The following is an 18,454-nucleotide window of genomic DNA, read 5'->3' as shown; positions in this document are numbered from 1 at the left end:
GGCCAAGAGGGCTATTCGCAAAATCACGGTTGCAGTACTGCAATTGCTTTCTGAGAGCGCAGCGCCTTGCGTCTTGAGCGCGGGACCTGCCCATCATCTCATCGCAAAGTTGAATGAGGCTCTCGACTTCATCTTAAGTCAAGGGTCTGGCGTGACAGAGTTATAAGGGGTTGGGCGGCCCCATGCCATCTGAACAGCTTTCCCTTTGGAAGCTCCTGTCTGTGGTTGCGCTGTTGGCATCGGCACTTGATACCCTGTTGGCGCCATGTACATTGGATGTGTGGATGGGGGAAATCCAGCATGTGCTGGCGGCGCTGGGCCGACGGCGGAAGATGCTGGCCCGGGGATAACACCAGGGTACTGAACCCAAGCAGCACCAGGAAGTCCATACATGTATGGGGGTTGCTGATGCTGCGTTTGCTGGTAAGACGGCCAGTGTGGAGGAAAGCCAGATAGCTGCGGCGAATTATAAATTCCATGCGACTGCTGGGCTGTATTTGAGAATTGATGTTGTTGATATGGTGGGTTTGCTGGTGGTGTTGTCCCCAGTGCACCTCCTACCATTGAGAACGGCACAGGCTGAGGAGCTGAGAAGTATCTTCCTGACTGTTGAGTTGGCAACGGTAAACTGTGTGTTGGCTGTGGAGCCGCGGGAGCCGAGTTGTACCTGGCTGGCAGTGGTGAATTATTCCCTAGTTGCTGGCGGGGCGCTTCCTGTGCAGCCTCACGCATGTTCCAGGTTGGTCTACATGTCTTGAGAAGTTTTTCGGTTTGGTTGTTGCCCATTTGAGCCTTAATGACGGACACCGGGAACCACCGCTCTGGGTTATGATAGACAAAAAAGGCATCTCCATTGTTTCGTTCGCCCTTTCCCACTGCAAATGCAATTTCTTGCGGGCGATTGTCTGCCAGTCGCTTGCCATATAGCATCGTTGGGTCACCGTAGGGCACTTCCGGTATTTCCGCTCCGGTCGCCTTTTTCACTGTTTCAGCGACGCCTCTGTTGAAATATGGAGAGAGTAAAAGCAACCTGCTTCCGTCATTCCCCGGACACTCAAGAACAAGGGTATTCTTCCTCAGCTTTCCACGTAAAAAGGCCCATGCCAACTCATTGTCGTGGTCCGGATGACGAATCTGGTGCCATAGATATGGAAATTTCGACGGGCCAGGGAGGCGGTCTTCTTCAAGCGGATATCCTCGAGAGAACAGCGCGGGTCTTTCCATGTATGCGTTATCGTCACATCCGTGGCTGGCTTCCCAACGCCAAGGATCGAAGTCGAGGATTTGAGTGGTCCTGCCGTCAGGTATTTCAACCTTGGCGTGATTATTGCTCCTTCCCAAGCCTGTAGTGCTGCTGGCTCTGTTATTCCCGCCAGCGCCACCTGTATTTCCAGGGCCACCCGTACCGCTGGAGCCACCCGTGCCTCCAGACCCCCCCATATTTCCAGAACCTCCTGTGTTTCCAGAGCCTCTTGTGTTTCCAGAACCACCCGTGCTGCCAGAGCCGCCAGTACTGCCGGAGCCAACCGTGTCTCCAGAGCCACCCGTGCTGCCAGAGCCACCCGTGCTGCCAGAACCACCCGTGCTGCCAGAGCCGCCAGTACTGCCAGAGCCGCCAGTGCTGCCAGAGCCGCCAGTACTGCCGGAGCCACCCGTGTCTCCAGAGCCACCCGTGTCTCCAGAGCCACCCGTGTCTCCAGAGCCACCCGTGTCTCCAGAGCCACCCGTGCTGCCAGAGCCACCCGTGCTGCCAGAGCCACCCGTGCTGCCAGAGCCACCCGTGCTGCCAGAGCCACCCGTGTCTCCAGAGCCGCCCGTACTGCCAGAGCCGCCCGTACTGCCAGAGCCGCCCGTACTGCCAGAGCCGCCCGTACTCCCCGAGCCACCCGTGCTGCCAGAACCACCCGTACTGCCAGAGCCACCTTTACTGCCCCCTTCACTCTTAATTTTTCCCAATATTCCTGACAGCTTGTCTCCAATATTGACGCGGCTTGTTCCCGCTGTGTTGTTAGCCACTGATGGCTGAGGTGATGCTGACGCCTCGGCAGAGCTGATTTCGACCGGATCATTTTCTGTTCCGTCTCCTACGGATTTCTTCGCCTGCGGTGGCTGAGGCGATGCTGATGGCTCAGTAGAGCTGATAAGAACTGGGTCTCCTTCTGTTCCCTTTCCGTCGGGCTTCTTCGATTGCGGCGGCTGGGGAGATTTTGATGGTTCAGCGGAGCTAGTAGGAACGGGATTCTCCTCTGTCTTGTCCTCCACTGTATTCGAACTGTCTTGTGTTGCATCCACAAAGGTTTCTGAGTGTTCTGCCTCGCCTTGCGGGTCATACTGCGCTTTGGACTGAACGTCTGGCTTCTCAGGGCTCCCACCAAAGGGATTGAAACGGTTTAAGAAGCCGCCTTTTTTGGTGTCAGGGGTGGCGGGGTTTGGAGTGGGTGGGTGAGGTTCGGAAGCATTTGGTGTAGTGGCATTGGATGTGGGTGGCTGTGTTGAGGTGGGATGTGGCGTAGAAGGTTTATTTTCAGAAGATTTCTGTGGTGGTGGTCCTAAGAATTTGGCAGCAGCTCTCTCAAATTCTGCCATAGAGCTCAGTAGATGCTTTTCATCATCCCACCTTTTTACCCAATCTGCCTCATTGCCAGCTTTGTGAGCTTGGTCAACGCCTAGGCGGGTCGCAAGTGTGATGATTTCCTCAGTGATCAACTGACTATGCGCGTGCTCCGAATTATGCAGTCTTAGGAATTGACGAGCTAGGCGCTCAACTTTGTTCTTCTCTGCCGCCGACATAATTGCGTTTGAGTTTCACTTTAGAAGTAAATATGAGTAGTTGTTGCGAATATATATAGATGATATTGAACGCTTTCGATTTCCTGCAACCGGGATTACTGCACTCTGTTATCAGATTTTGAATCTTGATTTATCGTACTATTTCCACGAAGCGTGATATGGAAATCCAATCCCCCAATACAGCTCGATAATTATCAACAAACAGTAGTCATGTAACCGAAAGAGTTCGACTGTATAAAAACATGGAGGAGCGGCCACTTCTCTCGCAAGAGAGCAGCAATGAACCATAGCTCGCAGGACGAAACTCGGAATCTCACCGATGAATTTGGTGGAGGAAACTTGGAAACTCCAGCCTCAACAATAATCCATCCCAACATCATGAACTATCATGTTGAGGTTGATGCTGCGACGTCAAGCAGCATTCCCGCCGTTGCCGGTGTGTCTCCAGTACCTGTGTCCACTTCGCCAGAATTTGTCACCCCGCCGCTACAGGGCTATGTTGACCGTGCTCCGGGTCCATCGCCTCAATCCGATGATAGACTGGGGGACGACAACGAACCAGCAAGCAACCATTCCTCGTCGCTACAAGAAGTGATTAACGAACTACGCTATCAACCAGACAGATCTCACCGTGGCAACTTCATGCTGCAATTAAGACATCGTGTGAAGTCGCTGCTCGCGACCATGCAATCCCCTCTCACGGTTGACGAAAGCGACTTTGCTAAGTTGTACCTCACAAATCCACTAAGGGTAAACATTATCCACTACAACAATATGGTGACAAACGACTATAACGAGCAAGTTTTCGCCGAAATCGTCTCATTTATTCACCAGCTGTCGGCCACGTTTCTAGATGTGGCGCAGGATCTTGCAAATTTTTATTCTGGCGGACTGTTTGGCCAGACGGATGATTCAATGATGGACACACTATTGTTCCTTCGTCTAGTGGTTCCCAGATTGCACCAGCTGAGAGCAGTGTTCACTGAGCCTACTCAACTCGACATTGTCGACTTGCCTGAATGAAATTGCAGACGTTTTGATCTGCCTCAAAGTTGAACGAAACGGCTTGCCCTGGTTGGCTAGCAAGCTTGATTAGACTTTTATTTGCATCATCTTAGTATTAGTTCTATTGAGTTACCAGAAAGTAGGCTATTTTTTGGCCGCTAATTGAGACTGTGTCACGTATCGGCTGTCAACTATCAACACTTCAAAAGAGGGCTAATTTGTTGCTTTTTACCACGGTGAAGCTGCTGTCAAGACGAATAGCTGTGTGTATCCCTTTCTTTATTAGTTCTTTAGGAAAATTCTCTGTCAATTCAACTCCAGACTTCGGCGCGGCAATGCCAGATCTCATGTGATCCCACATTACTCGACAGATAATTTGATAACTCGTAACACACGCCGAATACTTAAATGACATACTTAACCTAAATTTAACACAAATTTGCCCCGAAAAAAAAAAAAAACAAGAGGAACAACTTTATGACGGGTATACGAGACGGCTGAAAAAAAAAAATAGCTTACATGGTCACAGAAAGGTTTAGACATTTCCTGTTGGATGTGTGATTGTGAAACTTACAGCTGATAACACAGCAAACTCTCTGCCTAAAATCCTATTCACCGTACACTGCTGTAATGAATGCCTATTGAAGGTGGTCCTATACTATTTCTACATAACCTTGAACACTGAACTCTCGCCTTTGATTCTGAACTATGTGGACCTGTTGTGCGCGATGTCGAATTTGGGCAGGTTCAAGCGTTGTTAGCTCGATCCCAGGTCTTCGATGACTCCCGGCTTGTGATTGCCGACTGCCACCAGTTGGCTCTGCCACCACACTCTTCATGCCTTCCCATTCTTCGCCGCGGGGTTGGTGCTCAAGATCAAAAAAGGTAGACCTGCGGGGATGACTGCACAGGGCCTGGTTTACTATCTGACGGATATCGGTAGTGCCACACACTTTTTCCTGTTGTTAGTAGATTGTGCATAGGCGGCGGTGTCGGTGCGTACCTGCAGCTGCAATCTCCCCAGGTGAAGTATCCAGGCACCAATTGATTTGTTGTCTAACATGCGATGCCCAGTACTTCTGTGGAGCATACGTCACCCTGCAATGACGGTGGAATGACTCGGGTATTATTTTGGACGCGCAGTCGGTACTATTTTTTCTGCTTTCCGGTTCATATATGCAGACATGAACAAGAGTCTAAGCCAGTTAGTTAGTACCAATCCCGGCGGGGACGAAGCACGTACATGTTTTGAATCGAGTTGAGAGAGTTCTGCCAACCCGTCAATGATCCAATTAACTTGGAGGTTATTCTCTAGTACCCAAAATATGTTGAGACGTCTCGTTCTGTCTTGATGCATGCCTAGAGAGCAATGTCGCTCCTCCTCGACTAAGTTTGATTTCTCTTTGAAATCTTTTGCAAGCTCCCTCTTTCGTTCTTGGTCGTAGTGGCTTCGGTCCGCAAGGGAAAGTGCCACCGGCATAATTCCAGAAATGCCAATGCCGCTAGCCACAAGGCACACGGTATCGAACCTATAGAGCCTCATATCTCTTCCGTACGGACCTTCAATTGTCATTGGCATACGGCAGTTTGTGAGCAAAGGTGACAAATGCGGGCGATCGTGAATCAGAAATGTTAGTTCCACCATGCGCCTCAGATCGCTGTCCCAAGATCCTGAAGCATTCAGTGCGGACCAGTTGTACACCATCATAGGATAACCTCGGAGTCGTTCCGGGAGGGGTAGTTTGTGAAAGTACACGTAAAAGTATGCCCCGGAGTGGACTAATAAACTTTTGCGGAGCTTAGCTTTTACCAGAAAGGCACCAGTGTAAGCGGCTTGAGTGGTGTGGCCATTCGGTTGTACTTGATCATACAATTTGACTACCTCGGCATCGAGCCGCTGAGATCGGAACCAACGATACGTTGAAGTAACCATCCAGGCTAGCGAAGCGACTGAAAATGGAATTTTTGCCTCTAAATACGCATGTTGCGGAGCAAGCAACCAGAGGTGGAGTAGCAGTGTAACCGCAACGGAGATCGCCAGACAGAGGTGTGACCAAATGAAAAGCGACTTGTAAGAACTTCGGACCCAATCGACGGAAGAAAGTAACATAAGGAGGAGAAGAATTAAGGCCTATGCCACGTCAGAAGCCAAAATCACTTCGGTAGGGACGATCATACTATTAGGCCAAAAACTGCGTGAGCAGTCCATTCAATCCCTTTCTTTGCATGGATAACAACGTGCATGATGATCTCGATAATCGCAAGCCTGGAGAGCCAGCGGTGTGCAAAGTAGTACTGATGAATGGGGACATCAATCGCGTCAGCAATGACGCAGCTACGGCCACCCAGAATGACCGGTACGAGATTTGCTAATCCTGCTACTGCGGCCCTCTTTTGTGTCTCATCTGAGTTTGCTTTCGCAATGTGGAAGCCATTGTTCAGCTCAGGTTTGACAAACAACAGCCCATTACCGAGTACACATGCAAGTAGGAAGGCATAATGCTGAGCAGTAACCCTCTCATATCGCCAGAAGTATAACGTACGTTGTGGAAGCTTGAGGCAGTATTGAAACCCTTTCAGGACAAGAGTGGGCGACCGTGCGATAATAGGACCGAACAAACGCTTGATAAGCCGCTTCGGCCACCGAAAAAGACAGAAAACAGTCAGTATGCATGCCCAAGATATGACATATATCTTTGTAGCTTCCATAGCAGTAACCACGAGACTGGAGCATTGATAGCACTGAATGAAGGTAGAAATGGAAGCGGGACGGATGACGGAACAATATGGATCATTGCACGGTACAACAAGTCTTTCAAAGAAATACCAGATCAGTAATTATTATAAAAAAGCCAGGTATCTGCCAACCGTATTCGCAAATCTTCTAACAGGCATCAGTCTTTGTATTAGACGCTGGACGAGAGATGGCCGCCTCGAGATCCAAAACCATTGGGTTCGGGCATTTGCTTCTAATTATAGGTTGCGCATAAAGAGCCAATTGCCTTTGAATAAGCGGCTGCTGTCCTTACCAGAGTCTCATAAAAGGGCCCTACATCTGCGTATAAAATGTTGCAGTGTGTCCCCCCTCCTCGCTGGAATGAAAATCTCAAAGAAAATTCCCAAACATCCTTTTCTTACATTTAAAATCAAATACTCGCAAATCAAACCTTTGACTGAAACAATGGACCGCAAATTCACTGTCAGAACAAACGGCCTGTACAAAAAGGCAAATACGTTGTTCAACATACTGGGAACAAAAGTTGCGATCATTGTCCAAAATGATTATGGGACCGCTCAGGGTTATGTATCTCACGAAACCAGTGATTGGCCAGACCTTTATGAGGCTCTTGGCTTACTGGGCGTGGACTCTCAAGATATTTTACGCCCAGACAATTTCGACACTGTAGCGGACCGTAATACGAGACGGCTTTTGTCGTTCTCTTCTAGTGGTTTATCCACAGCTCCAAGCAATGGTGGGTCCGCCACTGATCATGATGAAACGGATCGCCGCCAAATGGTGGAAATGTTGACGGCGGTGATGGAAGAGCCAGCGCCATGCCTGGGGAGCGAAACCAACATTGACCCACTGCAGCCAACAGCACTCATCGAACCTTTCCCATCACCTCCGTCTTCCTCAGGTACCCACTCTCCACACCAAACGCAGGAGCCCAACACCGTATTCCTTACGGGTTCCGAGTCACAGGCAGAACGCCCACTACGGCCCCTGCCAAGGCTCACTCCAGAAACGAAATGCATCAACAACTCCGGAACCGAATGGGCGTACAACGAGGTGAACTTTATGCCTAGAGGAATTGGCCCATCGACGGAAGCAAGCTGCCCGAAAAGGAAAAGGAGATCCGGGCTAGGGCATGGAGAGAAGCGGCGACGCGTAGTCACCAGATCCCAAGGAGGCGGTGAGCCTTTAGGCCGTAGGCGTTAGATGGGTCCTTCATTGTCCGCATTTCTTTGTTCAATGAGATTTGCTGGCGTACAATTTGCACGCGCGTGGTAGTTCATTAGTGAAGCTGGTCTTCATATTGTAGTTATGCAATAAATCTATTTCCAGCCTGCCAAAAACCCTTCTAGCTCCTCAATTTGATCATCAAGCTTTGACATACTGTGAAGCCTTAGGTAAGATCGGTCTGTGGATGGGTTGTCCTGGCTTGGATAGCTGCAAGCTCCATCTTCAGACATACCAGCAACAGACAGGTCATTAACCAATTCTACCATGCTGCAGGGAGAGTTGCCTAAATGCTCGCAGTTGCCAAGCATTTTGGTTTCAATCTTACACTCTAGACTGCTATCGATCGACTCTGTTTCAATCTCTATCTTCCTCGAAAAGGTTTCAGTACCTGGTGAGGTGACATTCCGCCAGATATCCCGGTCGCAAAGCTGCACCTGAATTCGAGACTCAGAACAGGAACAATGCAGGATGGCTCCATCTTGCATCAAAGCTCGAACAACCGCATTAAGGTGAGGTCCCGCTGTCAGACGACACTTGACCTCGATCTCGCACGTCGTTGGAAGTGGCGTTGTTCTTTGCACACGGCAGGCTGCAATGTAAAACAGTGCGGCAAGAAGTTTGCTAGACGCCGCCCGGGCTTCCGAGGGATTCCGTCCATCGTACTCAATCTTACTCCATGCACCCGGACCCCAGATTGCATCAGATTCGGCGTCAGCCAAATGAGGTGAGATTTTCGCCCATCCCTTGCCTTGATTTCGTGTGAAGGGTCGATGTGTGTATGTGTATGGGATCTGAGGAGCATCTTTAAGCTGCGGGCCGTCTCCGTAGTTCCTGTACAGCTTCTGCCCATCGAGCACTGAGATAAAAGTACGACTTTTCGGTACCGGCACAGGCGTATTCCACAACGAGCGCAATTTCTTTGAAGCCTTCAGATTACGCGCACATTCAGGGATGGATGAACGAAAACAAAAATAATCAAACACGACAGGTGCGGCTGTATCAAAGTCAGTGTTTGCGGCCGTGAATTGTCAAAATGCCTCGCTCACCCGACTCTGAAGTAATAACAAGATCAAGATAGTCCGCGAGATGACCGTAAAGCAGACTCCTCAAGTTGTACAAGAACTTTAATACCGAACCTGAACCACCTGATAGTACGAGCACTCTGCCGGTTGTCTCAAATGGCTGCTGGTTGATATAAACCAAGTTGCATTTGTCACAAAGGAGGCAGGCTGCGGTAGAGAGGCGCTGAATTCCCACCGAGTTCTCCGAACACAGGGTTCGGATGCAACGGTCACAGAATTTATGTCCACAAGTGAACTCATGGATAGGAATATTAAACAAGCACATATTGCAGCCCGGGAGACGAATCCCGGACTCCCGCATTAATGCCAGGTGTTGGGCTACCAATGACCGCTGCCCAGCTTGGTGTTTCTGCACCATTTGCGATATAACTTGCTTAAACTGGGCCAAGTTCCTGTTGCAGTCCGGGGTATTCGACAACAGGCGCCCCGCAAACGACTCAGCGACAAGGCCTCCATATGACACTGCTCTGTCAGCCTCTGCACAGCCAGCGAAGTGCAAACAAAACCTACCATATGCGTAATTGCTGTAGGCATAGAATGCTAAGCAGGAAGCAGCAATTGATGGGCGACGGAAATTTCCATCGCGTCCACTAAGAAACGAAAGTAAGCTTGTTTTTGCATATTGTGTCGTCGGGTTCCGGATTCGCAATGCTCGGAGAACGTTGAATGGCCTGTCAGGTTCGTAGGTGAAATAGTTAATAGTTTGCTGGAGTAGTTCTCGGAAACAGCGGGGAGACAGCCCAAACCCGTTGTTCCTCCTCCGACATGACACATCTTCCAGGAGCTGGCGTACTTCGGGCAAAACCAACGGTGCAACTCTGTGGGCTACACGTACATCGAATATACGACGCGCCCACATCTGCTCGATTTGAGCGAAACTATACGGGCTCTCAGGATGCTCCTCGCGAAGCAAGCACAAGAGCTCCATTGCCACCATCCGGTTGAAGTCCCGGCCAGTACATGTCTCCCTGCGAGATATAACCAGCAGTGAAGGGGGTGGCTGCAACTCAACAACAGGCAACAGCCTAGCGAACCCCGCCAGAACTTTCGCGGAGCAGGATAAACCACCAAGATGGTCGGCGAATAAAACAACAGTAGAGCTTAGAGGAAATATGACCTTTGCGTATAGCAGTGATGCCGGTGCCAAGGTGCAATGAGTCTGGTGGAAACTTCGGCAGGTGGATATATCACAATCGGCAAAGGCTGTAGTTCCTTGCCCCTTGAGATGAAACCCGTAGTTCGTCTCAACGCAAACTGTGGTCCTATTCAGGGCCAGGTGCTCCACAACGCCGCCTAAGTTCAGCTGGAGCTGGTCGACTTCCCCAAAGCAGGCCCAGTATTTGCACCGTTTGGCCTCTGACTGCATTTCTTTTTTAAATTAATAATAGAACGGGGATCTTCGTTTGACGAATTTTGCCCATAAATGGCCCCGTTGGAGTAATTTGAGTAACGACGCATATCAAAACTGTTTATGCCGCTCTACAGCGCTCGATGGTATGTCGCCCAGAAATCCGGGGCATTGAGGATATCCCGATACTATCCTAGGAAACCACTACCTGGAACGCAGCAACCGATACCTGTTTCTTTCTTTCTTTCCTTCTACCTTTCTTTTTCTTCCTTTTCTTTTTGTTTTTCCGATTTGTCCGCCCAATTCTTACCGCCTTTATTGAGAGACCGCTCCTCCGCCACCACGGAATTTTATTTACATCGTGGAGCATGTTTTCTGGTGTTGTGGTGCTGTTGCTCCGCTAAAAGCATATCGTGAAAGCCACTGAGGGCTTTGCAAGTCCAACCTGCTTTCCCCTGAGGCACAGCGACATGCGGATTCGGCTGCGGACCTCCCAGCCATGAAAGAATTTGCGCCAAAATAATAGGAGATGAGGGGCTTAATTAAGCCTTTTCTCATTTCTCATTAGACCAACCAAGACTTGATCCCTACTCGGCTGGCGAAGTGTGTCTGAGCACCTCTCTGTAACTCGCATGATACTGTGACTTTATGACCTTCTGATAATTCTTTCGTCACAAATATATTCATCTGCCGTAGTCGTCCTTATCCACACCACTCACTGGTACACTAGCTTGATTCTTGTCTTGCATTATCACAACATCACATTCCTCCCCTCCCATAGTACATCTGGCCACAAGCCCCCCAAGCGAATGATGATCGGCACGGAGAAACATCCAAGATAAGCTGCACCTATAACGCCGTTGTATAGTTGACTCCTTCGAGGTAAAAAATGGCAGCATTGAACCTTTACTCCGGCCGTACCTCCTAGTGAGCTGCCACGGGTGGTGCATTGCCATCCTAGCCCTAATCATATGGCGGTAGAAAGCCATGTATTTCTGCACTTAACTGTGGTCCAAAACTGACGTCCGATGTCCCATCGCAAGCAATACATTCCTGGGTACATTACCATGCTCTTTCTCCTGGCAACCCAGCCGTCAAGGCGGGTGATCCTGTGGGTGACTGAAGTACCGCCCCATCATAAGACCAGCCCACCAAGTCGGATCAGGAGAACTAGCCGCACCCCATGGATTGTATTCAATTGCCAAAGTATACTTGACCAGACTGCGTTAGTTGGAATGAGACATACATATTTCGATGAAAGAAATGCAATAAGCAAGATCCTGATTACTGTGTTGGCGTGGTCAGGTTTTCGGTCACAGTCAAGTTGATAGGTTCGTTGATGTAAGGCTGGTGCTAGCGCAACACCAGTCGCAAGGGCTGGCGGGAAGGCCAGCACCCCGTCCCCCGCACCCCTCCCGTGGGCAATCTTGGGAAGCATGGACTGCGAACTGCACTCCCTGCGGTTCGTCCGTGCTGGCGTTGCTGTTAGATGCCCTTCTAATAGGTAGATTGGGCAGATGGCCGCGACATTTGCTCGGCTTATCACGACGTAGATCCGACTCGGAGAGGACGAATGGGCAGTGTGTTCTGAAGAACAGCACAACTCTCTTGTGACGAAGTATGGACCTTATACTGGAATGACAACATCTTCGCGAGTCACACTTCTCATGTTGCGTTTTGCCGTCCAAAGTTGTCCGCGTCGGATTAGCTGTTGAGCGGCCGTCTTGCTCTCCAAATGTGTCTGTCCGTGCGTGTTAGCCACAAAACTACGAAATAGCCATAGTAGCAAATTGTACAAACCTACATGTTGCAGTAGGCTCTATGTTTCGTGCAGCATATTTCCTTTTCTACTGAAGCACATAGTCTATCCACGTCGCCTTTGGGCATGCCGAGAACTCTGACCATGGGGCCATACGATAGTGCCGGGAGAGCAAGGCAAAATGCGGTATTGAACCACCTGCCTATATTTTTCTGGTCCGGATCGTTTGGCCAGCGGTTGTAGCAAATTTTAACGACTGATTCATGGATATCGGTAAAGCCCGCAAGAGTAAGCTGGCGTTTTGTCGTATTTGCATACACTCTCATCGGGCGCCCATGCCTGTCCATCGCCATCAGTAGTTTGTCAGTCCAATCTGCAAGAGCACTGCTCTCTGGAAGACTGCCGTCGTCACACCTAGGAAGCCAGTCTATTTCGACCTGTTCCAAGTACCCCTTTCCCGGTACCAAATGCCTACGAAGAACGTCAGTGTGAGCCTAGGCTCAGGGAGTCGAGTTCGCACCTGAAGATCTTCTTATACATGTCCACCCAGCATCTCACGCTACCAAATAGACATCTTACGTGAATGAGGTCCCAGTCCCGTGGTATGGATTCCCATCGACTCTCAATGTCAAACTGTTTTGGTGGCGTCATTGTTGCGGGAATCCTTGCTATGTTCAGTGGCACTGAAACCAAATATATTAGGAATAAAACACTCACATGCTCGGCTGAATCATATTCATGTCTAGGCCAAGAACCGAAAAATGAGGGTAGGCTCTAGACATTTTCAGTTAGCACCAGACGGGTTACAGTCGCAGACCACGGGCGTTTACTCAGAAAGCATTATGGGCCAGATGCCAGTTCCAGTGCCCAAGTCTAGAATTCGCAAGGGCTGTGTTTTGTCGAGCGGCGACAAAAAGAAGGTATTGTTACAGGCTAAGTGAAATACGTGGTGGAACAAATCTAGACGATTCAGCTCTTCCTGCGAACTGTGTTAGCCTCGGCCACTGTAGTGAACATGTATGGCAGGACCCCAAAGCATTTACCTCATCAATTGGAAATAGATATTTGTCTCGTTGAAAGCGGTCATTTGTCCCATACCATCTTCCGCAGAAGAGTTGTGCGGGATATTGCGCACCATCGGATAGAGGGCTACGAGGAAATGGTCAGTCTTCCCGCCGCTCTTCACGGCGGTTGTTAAATGGTTGCGGGCAATGGTTATGTCTCATACGCATTATTTTCATGGTTATTCCCGGGCATTGCAATAACCGACCGGCTATGATGGCTTCTGATGTGTTGCAACGCGGTGTCGCGGACAGGCCGTGTGAGACAGTCGACAAGGAAGTGGCTTTGGACCATGTGTCTCAAGAAAGCCCTAAAAATAATTCCTCACTGAGGTATCCAATATTAATTTGCAGGTGCGGTGCAGTACAGCTCGGATGCACGATCGATCCAGTCTTGCATGATCGTGCAGGTTGCAGGTTTGTGAACCTGTCGGTTGGGTCGGCAAATTATCGGTTGCCCATTGAGTGAGACGCAGTCGTATCGCAAGCTCTAGACCACTGCACCACGGCACATCGAAACATCACTGCTTGTCATTTCGTCCGTCTTTCTTCTCAATTTTGGCTCGCGTAAAGGACGGACAGATCACAGAGAGCTGGCGAGGCGACAAAGCAAAAGGATCGAAACATTACAGTCAATGTTTAATGCTAGGTTGCGGACATAACTACCAAGAATAAACCGATATAGCGAAGTCACGTTAGCCTCTCCTCTGCTTTTTCTGTCTTGCAGCTTCATCACCACCTTTGCTCGCCCTTTCCAATTGTGTGACCCTCCTGTCAAGATCCCTCAGCTTGTCAGCCTGCCTGACTGCTGTCATTGAGACATAAGCGTCCGGGGGCGTCCATTGCGGGGTGGGCATTGAAGGTGTTACAGCGGGTAAATCCATCCTCACAGGTGGTTGATATGACTGAGGTGCTGGGGCGATGGGCTGAGCCACTGGCACAGCCATGTGTGGTGCCGCAGAAGCGCCTGGGAGTGGTGCCATGACGAGCGAGCTTGGATGCTGGAGATTGTTCGGAGCCGATGGAGCGGCGTCTGGGATTTCCACGGAATTAGGAGTAGTCGCGTAATGTGGAGTTGCCCGACGGAGCGTGGCTGCTGGTGCAACTGTCCCGACATTAGCATCGTCCATTTGTGATCCAGATACCACGTTTTCTGCCCCCAACCCCGTATCCTGAGCTCCTGGGTATAGTGATGGACCAGCGACGGCGGTCTGATTGACAGGGTTTTGTCGTCTATGGCTAGATTTCCGCTGGGGTGGTGCATGTTGCGTAGATGTTGATTTGGGAAGGAGAGTTCGACCAGACCTCTCATTTATCATGTGACGTGACAGGTCATGCCGCTGATTTGGACGCGACATTAGGACGACAATAGAATAGAAGTGAGAACCTATCAGCTAAGCGACGAACAAAGTGTGCTGTAAAAGCAAATCAAAAGAAAAGGAAGACAGGTAAAATGAGTCGGCATCCTGAAGGTATTTGTGCTCAGCACACCCAGGCACATACACACACACACGGTCGTCAAATTGGGACAGAGGGAAGAGCAAACAGACCACGGCGCTTAAAGGCAGGGAGCCAGCGGCACAGTAGCTCCTGTTAGTTTTTTAACTGTGTGTTGGTGATTGACAGGCAGGGACAGTGGAGATCATGGTCACAGTTTGTGTTGTGCCGCCGCAGACCAATGAGTTCGCCCTATCGGTAGTGGATGCTCCTGTCGAAGTTGCACTTGTTACCAGGGTCTGCCCGGTTCCTGTGATGGCTTGCGCGCTGGAGCCTGGCGTGGTCAATGGATCTATTGGCTTGGAGGCTGTGGCGCCATCGACCCGCGAATCCGGCCGGAGTTCGGATTCTACCGCGCTTGACGGCGCTGACGATTGGCCCGTAGTGGGTGCAGAATCTGACCTTAGATTAACATTTTGGGATGGCGTGGCACTGGGGGCCGTCGTGGTGCCGAGCATGGTGGCCAGCGTCGTTGACTTCATCGCCAAGTTGGAGGCACAGCCGATTGTGCCTACCTGCTGCACTGGAGTTGAATCCAAACTCGCCGTTCCACCTGCTAACATCACATGGACACAGAATAATGTGTTGTCCCCTGCACAGTCCCTGTACCGACAAGTTAGCCATGTGCTGCAGCAGAATGCGGCGGAATAGCCGGTAGAATAGCCGGCTTGTGTTGGTCACTACCACTCAACGTAGGCATCACCGTTAGGTACGCCAGTTGGGACTGTAAAATTGGCCTCCTCAGAGCCAAGACAGTTAATTGGTTCGAACACCCAGGTAATCGGGAGATACGTAGGGTCACCAAAGCGCAAGACCGCTTGGCACCTTTTCAGCCAAGGATTATGAATTCGAGCCGAGAACACGGACCCCGCACCTAATGGGAGTACAGGCTGCCAGGCACATATTGCGGGAGACTCTTTGAGGGCCGCCGCAACGACAGTCAAGAGGATCAAGCAGACACAGCTAATAAATCGCATTTTGATGGCTCAAGTTTTTGTGGCGTCTGGATTGAAATGGAAGGCAGAATGAGGGTTGTGGCAAGTCCAACAGAGAATATTGGGAGGGCTCGCGATGTTGGTGTTTAAATATTAGACAGGGCTGATTCTTGATTCCGGGGACCAGAGATCGGGAGGCATGAATCGACACCCCGAAAATGATTTTGGCTGGCTCGGTGGAGCCGGGGCTAAGGGAGTGTCTATAAATTGCGACTCTCTTCTCGAGCAATCTTGTCCAAGTTCAATTTCATGTCCATAGCCTCTTCTATTCCCTTCCTACTTCTACTATGGCAGCCCGAAACCTGCCCACAAGCCCCAGCTATTTCCTTGACGGCATGGTGGATATTGACAAGGCTTGGACTGGCTCCCCTGTAACTACGCCGCACCTGGGAGGAGCGTTCGCAGAGCCAACACCGGCTTCAGTGGCCGAGCGCAGCAATGGTGATGAAGCGTAGGCGTGTTCTGGCAAGGATGATGAAGTTACAGCTAACACCCGCCAAGGTTTGATCTACAGAAATCGCTCTCAGCAGTTCACACCATGTTGACATGGGTGTATGAGAACCAACGCAAGCTTGAGCAGTTGTTCAGCTCTTTGCAGACGAAAGTGGACTCGATGCAAAAGCAGCTCGAATCGTTGCATTACCAACAGCCTCCTAGCCAATGCTCGGGCTCCGAGTATAGCTACGCCGCAGTTGATGACTACGAGGCTGAAATAACTGATGACTCATTCTCCTCTACCCATTCCTTGTCGGAGGAGGAGTTCCGCCTTGAGGATTATTTCTAAACGACGGGGCTACCATCGTGGATGTATGCGATTGTGTATGCTTGTGTTTGCGCTTGTGCATTTTTCCGTGCTTGGATTATTTTGATTCGGAGGTCGTTTCTCTACTTTCAGTATGTAGAAAACCAATATAAGCTACCCTGGTCGTTCTGAAAACTGTGTGTTATCCATCCCACATCTAAAATGAACCGCTCAGCCTCCTGTCAATCCTCGCCCTCTACAAAATCTTACGATTTTTTCTGACTGGTACCATCCGCTGCCATATCCTCACTATGGGTCTACTTGACAATCCACTCAGCCCTTTCCCAAAAGCACCACGGCAATTGATGCCTTGGACGAAGGTCGGATCGGCACGACAAAGTGAAGATGCCGCCTTGCAGGCTCAGTTTGAGCAAATACAGGCATTGCTTTATGAACTCAAGACGACCAAGAGAGAGATCGAGCTTCAGCTTCTGGAGATCAACCGTCTCACGGAGGTGAACAAGGCACACATGGATGTATATTGTCAAAATGAACGATGGCGTGAAGATGCAAGAGATTATCAAGAGGCGTTAAAGAACATTATGAGCTACACTCTTATTACCGCCAGCGATTGTCGGAAACGGTCCAAGGACAGGCAGACGGGGCAGTGGGTAAACAAGCCACTCTCTGGGGAAGATATTCACATTGGCGTGGATTGTGGTGAAATGAACCGTGATGGATCATACATGATTTAGAATTTTTGCTAAATGCGACATCTCTTTCCCCAAATCTACCTTCAACGATTCGGGCTGTAACCAACCGGAGATCTAGCAGTATTGAACGAGAACAAGTTCCAATCCTTGATCGGAAGGCTGTCGAGGCTACCTCTCAATTTGCAAGTTATCCAGCCACATTTAATGAATAATGGAGACATAAAGCCCGGCACTATCATGCTAGCCGCACTGTTGTAAGAGTTGCCAGAGCAATATTTTTCTAGAAGAGACCGAACTGACTCTCACAAGCATTATGAGGCAACCAGCCGAGAAAAACTACTCCAGATGCAAGGCAGGAGAAGACGAGAGCGCTCGCCCAGAGGACTAAATCGAGAACAGCGACACAGTGTTTGTTGAACTGTTATGGTTAACGGACTGGGCGACTGGGCAAACAGATAGCAATCGACGACAGGCCATTTGAAAAGTGTATTAAGTGGCAGTTGTGTGTGACTGTTGGTGATGAGTTCACTGGAATGCACCAATCGCGGCACATCCGGTGACCTGAACTTGGCCCAACTGGGACACAATTGGGAAGGCTGAGTTGCATTTGTCGTTTTTTTTGCGTCAGCAAGGCGGGTTACACTGGCCTCTCTGGCCGCACTGGCTGCAAAAGTGTCAAAAGCGGGCAGAGGTTTCGTATGTCTGAGGGAATTCTTTGCAAGTATTTATTATTAATATAAGTTAGCTAGTTAGTTAAGTTAAGTTAGTTAGTTATTGTTGCAAATAAGATTGTTGTCGCATTGGACCTGCGGGTTTCGTCTGACCAACGTGGATAGGACTTAGCAAAACAGATGCCGGGACAGCCTCCCAAAGATTGCGTCACAAGTTGGAACGCAAGGAAGCATCGATCTCAGCCGTAGGGCTGAATTCTGTTGACGTTGCGCCACATGTCCACGACCCGCTGCGCTTCGACCAGGGGAGGAACGAAATGCCCACCCATTTGTTACGGGAAGTTGATCAATGAGATTATGCAAACCTGCTACTCTTCTATCAAGGCGCCCCTCGCCTGATGCTGACTACTGTTCCGTCAATGCGCCCTCGCCTACCAGGTGTTGTTCTATCAATGCGCCCTCGCCTGCCAGATGCTGAATACTGTTCCGTCAATGCGCCCTCGCCTACCAGGTGTTGTTCTATCAATGCGCCCTCGCCTGCCAGATGCTGAATACTGTTCCGTCAATGCGCCCTCGCCTACCAGGTGTTGTTCTATCAATGCGCCCTCGCCTGCCAGATGCTGAATACTGTTCCGTCAATGCGCCCTCGCCTGCCAGATGCTGAATACTGTTCCGTCAATGCGCCCTCGCCTGCCAGATGCTGAATACTGTTCCGTCAATGCGCCCTCGCCTACCAGGTGTTGTTCTATCAATGCGCCCTCGCCTGCCAGATGCTGAATACTGTTCCGTCAATGCGCCCTCGCCTACCAGGTGTTGTTCTATCAATG

General features: G+C 50.1%; 9 protein-coding genes across 9 annotated transcripts; 4 read left to right on the top strand and 5 right to left on the bottom strand.

Moving 5' to 3' along the window:
* Positions 1–138: 138 nt before the first annotated feature.
* Positions 139–2,790, bottom strand: VFPPC_11354 (hypothetical protein; the record flags this gene model as incomplete). Its single annotated transcript, XM_018289572.1, has 1 exon — positions 139–2,790. The coding sequence occupies one exon, from the start codon at positions 2,788–2,790 to the stop codon at positions 139–141; it is 2,652 nt and encodes an 883-aa protein (XP_018136152.1).
* A 279-nt stretch (positions 2,791–3,069) lies between these two features.
* Positions 3,070–3,813, top strand: VFPPC_14912 (hypothetical protein; the record flags this gene model as incomplete). The annotated part of the gene is made up of 1 exon (XM_018292680.1): positions 3,070–3,813. One exon carries the CDS (start codon positions 3,070–3,072, stop codon positions 3,811–3,813), a length of 744 nt encoding a protein of 247 aa, XP_018136151.1.
* A 7,059-nt stretch (positions 3,814–10,872) lies between these two features.
* On the bottom strand, positions 10,873–11,178 carry VFPPC_18389 (hypothetical protein; the record flags this gene model as incomplete). Its single annotated transcript, XM_022430007.1, has 1 exon — positions 10,873–11,178. One exon carries the CDS (start codon positions 11,176–11,178, stop codon positions 10,873–10,875), a length of 306 nt encoding a protein of 101 aa, XP_022285009.1.
* Positions 11,179–11,324: 146 nt separating this feature from the next.
* Positions 11,325–11,627, bottom strand: VFPPC_18390 (hypothetical protein; the record flags this gene model as incomplete). Its single annotated transcript, XM_022430008.1, has 1 exon — positions 11,325–11,627. The coding sequence occupies one exon, from the start codon at positions 11,625–11,627 to the stop codon at positions 11,325–11,327; it is 303 nt and encodes a 100-aa protein (XP_022285008.1).
* A 949-nt stretch (positions 11,628–12,576) lies between these two features.
* VFPPC_18391 (hypothetical protein) lies at positions 12,577–13,304 on the bottom strand (the record flags this gene model as incomplete). The annotated part of the gene is made up of 5 exons (XM_022430009.1): positions 12,577–12,612; positions 12,666–12,720; positions 12,779–12,927; positions 12,992–13,097; positions 13,177–13,304. 5 exons carry the CDS (start codon positions 13,302–13,304, stop codon positions 12,577–12,579), a joined length of 474 nt encoding a protein of 157 aa, XP_022285007.1.
* Positions 13,305–13,704: 400 nt separating this feature from the next.
* On the bottom strand, positions 13,705–14,367 carry VFPPC_11350 (hypothetical protein; the record flags this gene model as incomplete). The annotated part of the gene is made up of 1 exon (XM_018289568.1): positions 13,705–14,367. The coding sequence occupies one exon, from the start codon at positions 14,365–14,367 to the stop codon at positions 13,705–13,707; it is 663 nt and encodes a 220-aa protein (XP_018136147.1).
* Positions 14,368–14,653: 286 nt separating this feature from the next.
* VFPPC_11349 (hypothetical protein) lies at positions 14,654–15,157 on the top strand (the record flags this gene model as incomplete). The annotated part of the gene is made up of 1 exon (XM_018289567.1): positions 14,654–15,157. One exon carries the CDS (start codon positions 14,654–14,656, stop codon positions 15,155–15,157), a length of 504 nt encoding a protein of 167 aa, XP_018136146.1.
* A 631-nt stretch (positions 15,158–15,788) lies between these two features.
* On the top strand, positions 15,789–16,285 carry VFPPC_11348 (hypothetical protein; the record flags this gene model as incomplete). The annotated part of the gene is made up of 2 exons (XM_018289566.1): positions 15,789–15,952; positions 16,003–16,285. The coding sequence occupies 2 exons, from the start codon at positions 15,789–15,791 to the stop codon at positions 16,283–16,285; spliced, it is 447 nt and encodes a 148-aa protein (XP_018136145.1).
* A 269-nt stretch (positions 16,286–16,554) lies between these two features.
* Positions 16,555–16,998, top strand: VFPPC_14911 (hypothetical protein; the record flags this gene model as incomplete). Its single annotated transcript, XM_018292679.1, has 1 exon — positions 16,555–16,998. The coding sequence occupies one exon, from the start codon at positions 16,555–16,557 to the stop codon at positions 16,996–16,998; it is 444 nt and encodes a 147-aa protein (XP_018136144.1).
* Between the last annotated feature and the right edge of the window lie 1,456 nt (positions 16,999–18,454).

The sequence above is a fragment of the Pochonia chlamydosporia genome (genome assembly GCF_001653235.2).
Source record: "Pochonia chlamydosporia 170 chromosome Unknown PCv3seq00015, whole genome shotgun sequence".
NCBI classification, from domain to species: Eukaryota; Fungi; Ascomycota; class Sordariomycetes; order Hypocreales; family Clavicipitaceae; genus Pochonia; species Pochonia chlamydosporia.
This window is presented reverse-complemented; position numbering and strand designations above follow the sequence as displayed.